The sequence below is a fragment of the Homalodisca vitripennis genome, chromosome 1 (assembly GCF_021130785.1).
Source record: "Homalodisca vitripennis isolate AUS2020 chromosome 1, UT_GWSS_2.1, whole genome shotgun sequence".
Classification (NCBI taxonomy): Eukaryota; Metazoa; Arthropoda; class Insecta; order Hemiptera; family Cicadellidae; genus Homalodisca; species Homalodisca vitripennis.
Genome location: NC_060207.1, coordinates 157,733,858 through 157,746,833, shown reverse-complemented (window position 1 = coordinate 157,746,833; position 12,976 = coordinate 157,733,858). Strand labels below are relative to the sequence as shown.

Sequence of the window (12,976 nt, the reverse complement as noted above, 5' to 3'; positions counted from 1 at the left end):
ATAAATAATTTAAGACCTAAGATTAACTTTCCATTATTGTATTTGGATTGGGTATGATAAGTGGATCCGGTTTTTATATCGAAATTGGTAAACGATATTACTTAACCCTAGAACTGTTAATCGACATAATTATGTCGGTTAATGCCGCTTTTGTAGTGTTAACCGTCAAAATTTTGTCGGTCAAACATTCCCTCGTATAATTACTTTTTACAATATACTCCGGTAACGTATCGATATAATTCATGCACCATTGGATTCAGGAAGGAAAATGCTAAGGAACAGATGAGTTTTATTCCTCTTTGTATTATGGTTATGACGTAGCAAGCTTGTTATTTTGAACGTAAAAGAAAACGCGACGCCGTTTGTTGTGACCGCCATATTGCCGCTACCGTTCTGTATCACTTTCGTGCCGAGCTGTGGATATTTGTAAGTTTTAATAGTTTTTACGCGTGTTTTAGTGTCGTATTTAATGTGTAGTGTGTTGTTTGATGTCGTAGTAGTGTAAACATATATATTTTAGAATAAATCAATTTCTATTTTTCCTTTGGGATATTGGAGTGGATTCCTAGATCCTCACACGTCAACCTGAGCTTATTGTGTGCCGAATTTCTATTTACTGAAATATGTTTGAGAAATTACCGGCTTTGTGTAGGCTATGGCAAAATGACTTGGCTAAAATTCATTTCACATAGTTTGGTATTGTTTTCACTTACTAAACGTTATTTATAGCACTCTTTTTAGCTCTGAAGTAACTATTTATTTTTGGTAAATAGATAGTTTTCACAATAAAATATATATTTCCTGTAATTTCTTTGGTTATATATAATAACTGTTTGGGTTATTCTATATTTTTTCAATATCTTTAGTTATATTTATAGTTTTCTAACTACATAATATTTCCTATTACTTATAAACCATAAATTTATAAATTTTGATATAGTACAAGCTTTAGAAACTATTTTATATTTTGCTGAATGAAAATTTTTCGCAAAATTTTTGAATAATGGCAAAATTTAACTTTTTTTACTTTTCAAAAAATAATTTATGGTAATTTTTTCATTACTACTGTATATTCTATTTTATTCTAAGTAATAAAATATGCAAAATAACATGTATTCATAGATAAATGTATTAGCAAAACTTGTTTTACCAAAGTCTTACGTGTACACCCGATTTTCAGAATTTATACGCATCGCTGCTTTTTGTTCTATAGCTTTATGATGCTTTCATAAATGTGTATATTGTTTATGTTTTTCTGAAACTAGATAAAATTTGACACAGAATGGCTATCTCACTTATAAATATTTCTCACTATAACTTCATTTGCTAGGTATGGTCCCCCCCAAATTTAAGAAATATTTTTCGTAAATTTTATATTTGATTAAAAAAAATGTTTATTAGAAAATTTTTGATGGTTAATTTTACAATATAGTGCAATTCTTCGTTTAATTCTGAACACAAAATTATATACTCTTATTTATATTGCTTTTATTTTATATTTTTAATAATTTTTTTAAAAAAAACCTTGCGCGAAGCTCCAAAACAGCCCGACACTACAGGATGAAATGACTGCCAGTTCTAGGGTTAATCATAACCATCAATAAAATAATCAAAACTAATTAATTATTTTCAACAATTAACGTAAATAATATATATATATATATATATATATATATATATATATAAAATTTTAGAAAACTACTCAACATTGCTTTGAAAGATGATAAGACATGTTTTTCGTGGCTTCAACATGTAAAACTCAGGGTAGGGTACGATAAGCAGACCCGGTTTTTTATATAGAAAAATGTAATCATCGATACCTAATATTCGCATCTCAAGTCCTAGACTATCAATCGCTATAAAAGTATCTAGGCCTATAGTCCTTAATAACAGTCATATGTTTTAAATTAAAATATGGATTTAATATTTACAGTGATGAAACAAATAACTATTATAAGCAATATTGGGAAAACTGAAGACGACCATATTTGCTCCTCTCACAGTTACAGTTTTTTCTTTCCCACAAATTTCACATAATGGATTTTTCGGTACGAGTCCAACATGTTGAAGCCACGTAAAACATGTCTTATCATCTTTCAAAGCAACGTCGTGTAGTTTTTGAAAATTGACTGCCATTTTTATTAATCAAATGTTACTTATATGTAAATTTGAAATATTACCTTACGTTATTATTTGAAAGTGTTTACAGCTGTTAATATAGATTATTTAAGTTATTTTTTCGAAATAATTAATCATTATCGATTGATTATATCGGTGGTTATGATTTTAAGTAATATTGTTTGCCAATTTCGATATAAAAAACCGGGTCCGCTTATCGTACCCTACCCGACTCGTACCGAAAAACCCATTATTTGAAACCTGTGGGAAAGAAACAAATGTAACTTAACTGTGAGAGGAGCAAATATTGTCGTCTTCAGTTTTCCTAATCTTGGTTATAATAGTTTGTTTGATCACTGTTAATATTAAATTCACATTTTAATTAAAAAAATATGTTTGTTATTAAGGACTATAGATACTTTTATATTGATTGATAGTCTAGGATTTGAGATGCGTATATTGGGTATCGATGATTACAATAAATAACCGGGTCCGCTTATCGTACCCTACCCTTGTATTTAACATTGGAGTTAATGTTTACATTAGTCATAACAGCTAAAACAACTTTTAACAATTTCTTAAAATATTATGTTTTTATTTTCAGGAAGAATGTTTAGGCGATTCAAAAAGTACACAATAATTAATAATTAAAAAATTTAAGTTGTATCCCAAATAGTTCGTCAATCTAGGAAACCGAGGGGAATTGGGGTTTGTAACAAGCTAAGGAGGGGTAGACATTGGTGGAGGGGATAATAGGGATACCAATATTCACACGATAAAAGTATATGGAATATTAGAGGTCAGAGAAAAACTACCAACTGCATATGAGGATAATTTAAGAGATTTTTGGTACTTTTTCCTCTTTTTCATTATTTTTGCAATAGTTTGGTGAAGTTTGACTAGGCTATCTTTTTTTCCTACATGTTCCACGGTCATGTTTGCCAATACGCATCTTATTTGCATATATTGTTGTTAAATTATCGTTTCTCATTGCATAATTGTTCAGATTTTACTGCGTTGTACATTTCAAAAAAAATTTTCGGTACTTTGGGATTATACCGACCACACTAGTATGAAGAACACAAAAATAGAAATTTATAGAAACAAACATGATAGAACGAAAAAACAACTCTTCAATTACAAAATTACAAACTTACAAGCATTTCCAGGTATTGTGATCGTTATTGTTGTCGCTGTTATCTTATCTTTCTCGAGAATCCTGATTACGGCAGACCGCGCGGCATCACGTGATTTGCACGGTACATAATTGCCTTTCCATTACAATTCAATTTATATTTCTGATTAGCCCCTCTAGAATTTGATATTTTACTGATAGGTACTATCTCGAGGGATGTTTTTCTTTCGTCGACATCAGCGCGGGGCAGCACCGAAGGTGCTGCCAAAGCCCGCGCTGATGGCCGGAGGCACTCGCATTTTTGGGTGGCGGAATGTGATCAAGAATAAAAACAAGTTTTTAGTGTTTTTTTAATAAAGAGTTTAGTTTGGTAAATGTTTGTTTTTGTTGAATTTTTGTGTTTGGAGAAATGTAGAGGTAAAACACGGAAGTACAACAAAGCGATGCACCAGCTGAACGGGCGGCGAGACTCTGCAATCACGTTATCTACTAGACGCTCGACTTTGACCTCTGTCTGAGGATGGGGAGGGGTTTGCGATAAGACAATTCCTGTTTTATATTGACGAAATATTGTTCTACGCTAATCTAGTAATCAGTAGAAACGAAATGTGAAATAACGATTCATGTCTGGGTGTGGTCGGTATAATCCCAAAGTACCAAATTTTCTTTGTGTTTTGCCATTTTGTATTAAATTTTTGTTGTGTGTTTGTTCGATAGTAAGCTTCTAGAACAATGCATTTAGCTTTTAAAAGTGAAGAAAATATTTTACCTATGAACAATACTGTTGTGGGTGCTCTATCAGGTTTTATGATTATGTTAGAATGATGTTTTGATAATGTGTTGTTTTTACTTCTATGTAGAATTTTACATTCCTTTTCTTTGTATGACAAATGTGGCAGTCATAGTCCTTTAAATAGCTGACGCTACACTATTGCTTGTGTTTGGCATGGATTTAATATGGTAATATTTAGTGAAATTATCGATCAACCTTCTTGAATTTTATATTTTACTAAACAATACAATCTCAAGGGATGTTTTTCGTTCGTTGCCATCAGTGTGGGGCTGCAATGAAGGTGCTGCCTTAGTCCGTGCTGATGGTCGGAGGCATTACTGTTAGCTCATTCAATAATAGTGCTTTTAAGAGATTAAAAAAATTCTGGTCTCCAAAATTTAATTATCTGTGATTTTTAAAATTTCATATTTAAGCATTTTCCTGTTGAAAAACAACAAATATTAAAAGTGGCAATAAACAATTACCAATGTTTGAAAGAAGCACCATAATAACTATCATTAAAACAAAAATTCAGTAACACTAAGTTTCGAGATCTGTAATCTGATCTCTTCTTTAGGTAAATAACTAACCTAACACATAACTACAAACTAGGTTAAAATAAACAAATCTTACCAGAGTGTTGACACGCCTAAGTCAGGAATCACAACCACCATGTTGTGTGTCATCTTCACTAACTCTAAAAAATGCACTTAATAAAAAACTAAACAACACTAATTATTAAAACCAAACTACAGAATACAGGTCACAATACGTCTGCATTCGTCGACCAACCACCTACGACTGACCACTATGCCTGGCCCGGCGAGTTAAGAGGACGACCACCTGAGACTCCAAAGTTTTAGCCAAAGTAGTGGTCTCCTCTCAGAAAGGGTTAAAAGTGGTTACAAACTCAAAACTCATATACCACATAAGTTAGATAATTTTCCAAACATGCTTAAAAATAGTTGATGGTATTAAGGATAAGGTAGTTGAGTAATGGACACCATGGTTACAAAGTTGGTACAAGGGACTGTACAATAATAGACGAGACACTAGAGGATATAGTACTGACAATGAAATGCTTAGAATAGACATCAGCTGTAGATAACACTGAAAAACACAAATAACAAGAAGGGCAGTACATGTAGGAGCAACAAAATTTTTCGTTTTCAGTATTACAAAACTTCATTATTTTTGGTCATCGCTCCCTAAAACCATGTAGTTTTGATCAGAAGAACGAGTAAAATGCGCTACAATTATGATTAAAGTTATCAGCCTATAAACCACATCCAGTAGTCTGGTGGATGGGCTGCTTGTAAGAAAAGGAACGTTTAGGAGTCCAATCCAAGGAGAAGCTGCGATCATTGTTTTACATGGTTATTTTATGATAAGCCTACTCAGTAGAAATGATTGTTGGTAATCATACATTAAAATATTTATCACTGTCAGAAAGCTACTCTTATATTGCATGCTATACAAATCATTGATATTGTGTGGGATAAAATGCAAACTATAAAAATATCATTACAAAATCAAGTTCCAAACAATTAACTTTAAATCTAGGATATGCACTTAAATATAAATGAATTATGAACCTTTTGATATGACAAACTGTTAACAGTTTTCAGAAATCATATTGTGACTTGTACGAGTACTTCGTTATTTTTCCCAACTGAATAGAAGCTTGTCAATTGTGTTGGGGGAGGGGTGAGAGACAGGTATTGTAAATGGGAATGAGCAGTACATCAAAATATTGTTAACATTACAAAATAATTATTGACACTTATTGAAATATCTTAGTTGGTTTGGTTGTAATATTACATATACGTGTTTTCAAAACTTTGAAAGCATAGACAGTAGACCTACAGGAAAATAACTAATCCGTCATTTATTAACTGACATTTATATTGAATGTTTTGTTTTGAAATGAGGCATGGAGGAATAATTCCTCCAGTAGCCAGAGATCTGCACAAGGCAGCCATACAGAATGTGGTCAAAAAGGCATTGGATGCTGCCAACATGAAAATTGCTGATGTTGATGCCATCGCTACAACTCTTAAACCTGGTATGTTATTTAAGTAGTTTTGGAGTAATGATGTTTAGTTTTAAAAAAAGCTCTTGAAATTGAAGTCACCTTTTGTAACCTTTTATTGAAGTGCCTAATTCTTTGGGTGGGCTATGGATGTATGTTTTGATCAGGAAAAACTTTTGTTTCGTGTCACGCATGTTTATGTTTTTCACATGCTTTCAAAGTAAAATGACAGGTTTACCAAAAACATAAACCATCCATTATATAAACATCTGATCTGAACTAACAGAAGTTGATGTTAATGAAAAATCTGTTACAGATTAAAAGGGAAATATAAACTGCAACAACATACAACACTATATATGATTAGGAAAATAACGAAACACTTCCCTAATGTTATAGTATTTGACAGTGACGTGTTTTCTAACTGTTCGATCAGTTTACTCATATTATTATTGATGAAAATTTGTCCGACATTTCGCATCATCTGGAAATATTAAAATATCTGTAGACTTTCCTTAGTTATTGAATTTTGAGGTTAGGTTACTTAAGCTCCAATTTAAAAGCTGTTAAAATTTACAAAATTATTTCATACTCCGTTATTAGGAGCTATGTTGACTTTAACACACTAAAAAACATTCAACACCAAACAGTTGTTGCAAAGAGTCTAAAATATATGGTAAAATACAGTTTTGAGTAAATCTACAACCTACCAATTTATTTACTAACGAATTGTCAGTCTGCAAAGTAAAATTATTCTATTCCTATTATTCCGTAGAACACAGAAACAAAATTAAAACTGAATAGTGTTGATATCTTGTGAGAAAACGGTTAACTACTTGGTGGTGGGATGGTTTCGTCAAAGTAGGCCAGTCGGTTACTATATTACTTCTGTGACGTTTCAGAATTAAAAGAATATTATCCAAAAAAAAATCCTAGATATGAGGCATCATTGAAATTTAGAGGTTATCTCATAAAGGTCATACACTTAGTTTCATGTAGTTTAATTGGTTTGGAATATCAACAAATTTATTAATAAAATCACTTAAAATAGTTTAAAACTCTGTTTAAATTGTTTAAACAACTAATGTTAACAATAATAAGTTATAACAGCATTCTGGATATTTGCCATTGTTAACTGTTACAAACTAAACAAGAGAAGTGTTTATACTATTGCAACATTTAACAATGAAAGATAACTATATTGCTGTTATATCTTAAAATCTTCCATTGTAATGAATGAACTTCAAACAAGGACTTAAATAATTGGGATAAAACAAGTGCAGAAGGGAGTAATAGGATTAAAATTCAATAATGATTTATCATTTTTTTGTAAATTGAGACCGAGGATGAAGATGGTTTCAGTTCAGTGTCATGGTATTTGCTATGTGCTAGAAATTTTTTTTATTTTCCTACTTAACATGATAAATTTGAATCAGTAATCTGTTTATTAAACTAAGTTAGATTTTTCATGTTCTACTATTGGGTTATTGTTATTTTTGTCTTACCCATATTTTCTTTTGGCAGGACTTCCTTTGTCTTTAATTATTGGAATGCAATACGGAAAGCACTTATCAAAAATTTCAAAAAAACCTTTCATTCCAATACATCACATGGAAGCCCACGCTCTCACCATTAGGATGGTTGAACAGGTGAGTGACCCATTTCTTTTAAAATGTAACTTTTAAAATAAAAATTACAATTACCACACAGTCTTAATTTGTTACAGAAGTTCTATAGCATTTCGTCAAGATAAACAAGAAGAATAATGTTAGGAAACAAATGAGTAGTTTAAGGTAATAATGTTAGACCTTTTTCCCAAATTGACTGAATTTGAAATAGCCCTCCTTTATTTAATTTTCTTCCCACCAGTCGGTTAAATCGAGAAGGTGAATACAGATAAACATTAACTCTCATGTCATTGAGGTAGGCATCCTACAGAAATTGATTATTTCTACTGATCTATTCATTTTATATATTAATGACCTGCTGCTTCAAGATTTCAATTGTCAAATTAGTGGATTTGCAAATGAAATTGCAATTTCATACTCAAATAAAAATAAAAATGGCTGTGTACAAATAAATAACAATGATATTTGTGTATTAAGCAGTTTGTGTAGGCCTATTAGAAATAAGATTTTAATATGACTAAAATTAAATTTATAAATTTCAGATTTAAGGCATTAATTTTGATGTTCACATAATATAATACCACACTTAACACATTGAATGCGGCTGGCACCGCACGGTGCCGCGCTTCGGGTGTCCTCGGGTGCGTTCGGCACCGGACGGTGTCACGCCACCTTCTAGATTTCACAACGTCAGTGCTGTTTCAGCTTCTGCGTGAGGAAGGTATATTTCGCGCCGCGTGTAGAGTACCCTTGTTTGTTGTTCCACGTGGTTCGGGTTGAGTTCATCGGCTAATCTGTGTGTTTGGTGTATTGTTATAGTTGTAGGGGCTGTGAACTTCGTTGTGAACAATGGGATGGTCCTAGTTCTAGCCAAATAAGACACTATTTGAGTGAGAGTGATGTGGAAAGTAGTTCTGACGATTCTGTGGCGTCTGCCGGCCCGGAGAGTGACATTGACCAAGCCCAGCTTGACGCGCCGCCTATTGTCAATGTGGTGGCGCCTGTGGACATCGAGGATGAGGACACGGATGACCAGGAAGCTGATCAAGTGATTTCTGACCCAATATGGTCACTTCGTACTGCAGGTATGCGAAGAATTCCCTTCACAAAAGAAAAACAAATTGCTTGTACCTGCCCCCGGAACAAACGATCCTATCGATTGGTTTTTTTTTACTACTTGATGATACCTGTTGGAAAAAATTGTGTCTGCACTAACAAAAATGCCTGGGAAATATTATTTTCCCTAACCTCAAAATAAAATCAAGAATAAATAATTGGCAGGAACTGACAGTGGCTGAACTGAAAAATTTTTCGGGCTAATCTTTCACATGGGAACTGTAAAAAATCAATCGTCTAAACGATTACTGGAAAACTGATCGTATGTTTAATTTTGGATTCGTGAGATCCCAAATGAGCAGAGACAGATTTCTCCCTGATCCTAAGATGTTTAAATTTTTATGAAAGTGACGAAGAGACTGTACCTGATGATCGCCTCTACAAAGTCAGGCTTTTGATTGACTATTTCAATCAAAAGATGAAAACCATCTACTACCCAAGTCGAGAGTTGTCGATTGATGAAGGAATGGTGCTATGGAGAGGACGTCTGCACTTTCGACAATACATTCAAGGAAAGCGCCATAAATATGGTATCAAGATTTACTCGTTATGTGAACCGGATGGACTTTGTGTAAGTTTCACTGTGTATTCTGGGAAGGGAGGGTGAACTTGGAGGAAAAGGTCATGCTAGCAAAGTAGTCAAGTTATTTGATGAGGGGAATGCTTGGGGTGGGCCATTCATTGTATATGGATAATTATTATATCAGTTACCCCCTTGCAACCGAGTTACTGAGTGAGAAAACCTACTGCACTGGCACAATGCGCTCAGACCGAAAGCATGTTCCGCTAGATCTCAAGACAGCTCGTCTTGCCAGAGGAGAAAAGGCAGAACGGTACGCCAATGGTGTTTTGATAGCAAAATGGTGCGAACAAGCGTCAGGTGTTTGTACCTATCCACAGAGTTTGAGAATGATTGGGCAATCTCAATGAATAGGTATAACCAACCTCGCCAAAAGCCTCTGCCCATAATACAGTACAACGCCCATATGAAGGTGGTGTGACCGAAATGATCAGCTTATGAGCTATTATGCCTTCGAACACAAATCAATTCGCTGGTACAAAAAGATCTTCGTCCATTTCCTTCAGGACGTTGTTGGTGAACTCCTTCAAACTTTATTTACAAACCAACCCAAGGAAAAGATCGCTGTACCACTTTAGATTGTCCATCATCAACATGCTTTTGCCTGCAGCAAACGCAATCACACCTCCACTCCGGCCTAGACAACAAACAACCTGTCAGACACGTATTGTGTCAAAAATGGACACACTGACAACACAGGAGAAAGGATGAAGAGAAAACGATGCAGAGAATGCTCAAAGACAAAGAAAAGAACCATGACCCTTTTCTTTTGTGCCCAGTGCCCTGGCGAACCTGGCCTATGTGCACTGAGGATGCTTCGACAAGTATCATGAGTAGGAAAGAAAATGAGGCAGGAAAAAGTGGAAATATTGTAAATATTGTATATAATTGTGTGTATGACGGTTTACAAATGAATGAATACTGTAAACAATTTGAACAGTGAAAAGTGTTGTGCGTGGAAAGTGACGGACCGCGACTGACACCGTCGGGTGTCCAATGGCATCTGACCTGCCGAGTGCGGCCGGCACCCTTCCGGTGCCGCTACTATATTGTTGCTGTATATATGTATATATGGACATATACACATCATTGATGGTGCATATGAAGTCTCCACATAATAATGGTAAGTAAAACCTAAAAAAAATATTTTCAGCATGGGCTTGTATTTTACGTATTTTCTGGCAGCAGTGAATGTGTTAATGTGAGAAAATGGATGGTTATAGGAATACATGGTTATCTCCTCTTGAATATCCATCTTCATATCTTCTGGAGTTTGAGGCCTGTGTCTATAGACCTTAAATTTTTAAAAACCCTATAGGAAAAATTCATTAGGAGTTAGGTCTCGGAATCATGCTGGAAAATCAAAATTATCATGGAATGAGACAAATTGTCAAGGGATACGGGCTCTTAGTGCTTCCATGGATACGCGATCATTCTGGGACATAGAATCATATTGCTGAAACCATACATCAAGGTTGTCCATCCCCAAGTTTTGTAGTTGAGGTATTATAAAGTTTTCAAGCACAGCAATATAACGTTGGAACGTTAATGTTGTTATAACACCTTTCTCTATTGCTACAAACAAATAAGGAACAATACTGCCATCTTTATAGATCGCTCAAATACCGTCACGTTATCAGAATGCAATGGTCTCTGATTTCGGATTTGAAGGTTGTGATCAGACCAATACCAAAAGTTTTGTTTGTCGACCCATCTGCTCAAATGAAAATGAGCTTATCACTGTTCCAGGCAAAAAGTGATGAAATGATGGTTTAAAAAGTGTGTTGTGGAATCATTTGAACTTTTTATGAGTGAAATTTGTTGGTCTTATTAAAACGCTTCTAATACCAGAAAACCTATCAGTCACAGCACGTTTTCTTGCAGAACGTGACTGCTCACAGTTTCAATATTTTAGGGGTTCGAGCACTTGGGGGTCTACCACATAATTTTTTTCAATGCTGAACCTGTTTTTCAAAAATTCTCTACCCACCATAAGATAGTCTTTTGTTCAGGAACTTGTTCATTTCGTGGAATTTTAAAACATAAATGAAAATGCTCTTTGTTCCAAAATTACAGAACTGTTATTTTAGAATAACTTTTCTACTGTAAAAGCATGATGAACTCCTGACCTGGCGATTAAATAAGGATAGGATATAGTGAAGGAAATGACCACCCCACTCCTCTTGCTTGTCTACTGATAATGATGCAGGTAATCAAAATACAGGAGGTGTTTTGGGTTACCCCTTACTTTGTAAAAGTAGTTTTTATAATACTTCACCAACCAACAAAAACTGATTTGAAAAAGTCTGTGGTCCATGTCGTTAAAGGTGGAGTTCCCATTCCTGGTGTTGCTGATCTCTGGAGGCCACTGTCTTTTGGCTGTTGCACAGTCAGCCACACACTTCCAGCTGATTGGTCAGAGTCGAGATGACGCTCCTGGAGAAGTTCTGGACAAAGTTAGTTCTTCAAACAGATTCGATTAAGTTTATTTTATTGAAGTTACATAAACTGTAAGTATGCAGCACTAAACATTATTACTTGCTGAGTGTTAGCAAAGTCCCCTATCACTTGAGGGACTGGAAAAATTTTATTTCTGTCTGTCTGTCCACAGGATAAGTCGAAAACCTACAGACTTGAAATGTTACATGAAGTTTCACTTCTGTATTGATAATACTAAGTTCGGTGATGGTGCATGATACCCTATGGTGTTTGGCCAAGTGTTAGGTAATATTTTTATATTGGCTTTATGGATGATCATGATGGCAAAGAGAATATTACAGAATAAACACATTTCCAAACAAACTGAGTGTAGTCTTATAAACTTTTAACAAGTGACATATTATCATTAGTATTTTTTTGTACACTTTCAATATGTAAACACTGCTATGAAACCTGACTTAATAAGCCATAATATGAATGTATTGTTTAGCAAGATATCTTGAGAAATTTTATCTGTAGATTTTAAATTTAGTATGAAAATTCATTTTTACTTAGGCATGAATGAGTTCTATGATGGTGCATGTCCCACCCTGGAATTTGGCTTAGTGTCATTGAAACCTATGATTCAGTAGACTGACATAATATCTCCTTTGTTTATTGGGGAAACTTAAAAGTTTTGAGAATGAAATGAGACTTGAAATATTGCATATAGCATCAGCGAAGTCTGTTACATGGTGTATGATGGTGTGGCGTCCAGCTACCTTGTTTTTTCATTTTGGAAATGGTAAAATTAAATATTTTCAAAAAATTGTATATGTCCCACCAACCTTAATAACTTATCACTAGATGAATTTGATAACAAGTAGAGAGAAGATAATGATGAATTCAGTAACACAATCATAAGTAAACTTATTTAAATGGACTTAAAGTTATTGTTGAAAACTCGGTAAAACTGAAATGAAAAACTGAAACAAAAGAAAATTTAAAGCATTCCTTTTCCATTTGAAAGGGAAAAACTCCAGTTGAGGGTTATAATGAGATAAAAAATACATCATTTCAAACAATGGAGTGGAGAAATTTATTTGAATGGAGTTTGTAGAGTCTCAAAAACTCTTGCCCTGTCTCCACTCTCAGATTCAATTTGTGTTGGTCTATC

At 34.0% G+C, this 12,976-nt stretch overlaps 1 protein-coding gene across 3 annotated transcripts in view; it reads left to right on the top strand.

The window, feature by feature from the left end:
- LOC124374710 (probable tRNA N6-adenosine threonylcarbamoyltransferase, mitochondrial) overlaps positions 1-12,976 on the top strand; it is a 39,808-nt gene that overhangs the window by 12,617 nt on the left and 14,215 nt on the right. For all 3 annotated transcript variants that reach the window (XM_046832886.1, XM_046832879.1, XM_046832892.1), the window contains 3 exons: positions 5,957-6,090; positions 7,582-7,706; positions 11,709-11,837. In XM_046832886.1, coding sequence (XP_046688842.1) covers positions 5,957-6,090; positions 7,582-7,706; positions 11,709-11,837 — 388 coding nt within the window. The remainder of the gene's footprint in view (positions 1-5,956; positions 6,091-7,581; positions 7,707-11,708; positions 11,838-12,976) is intronic.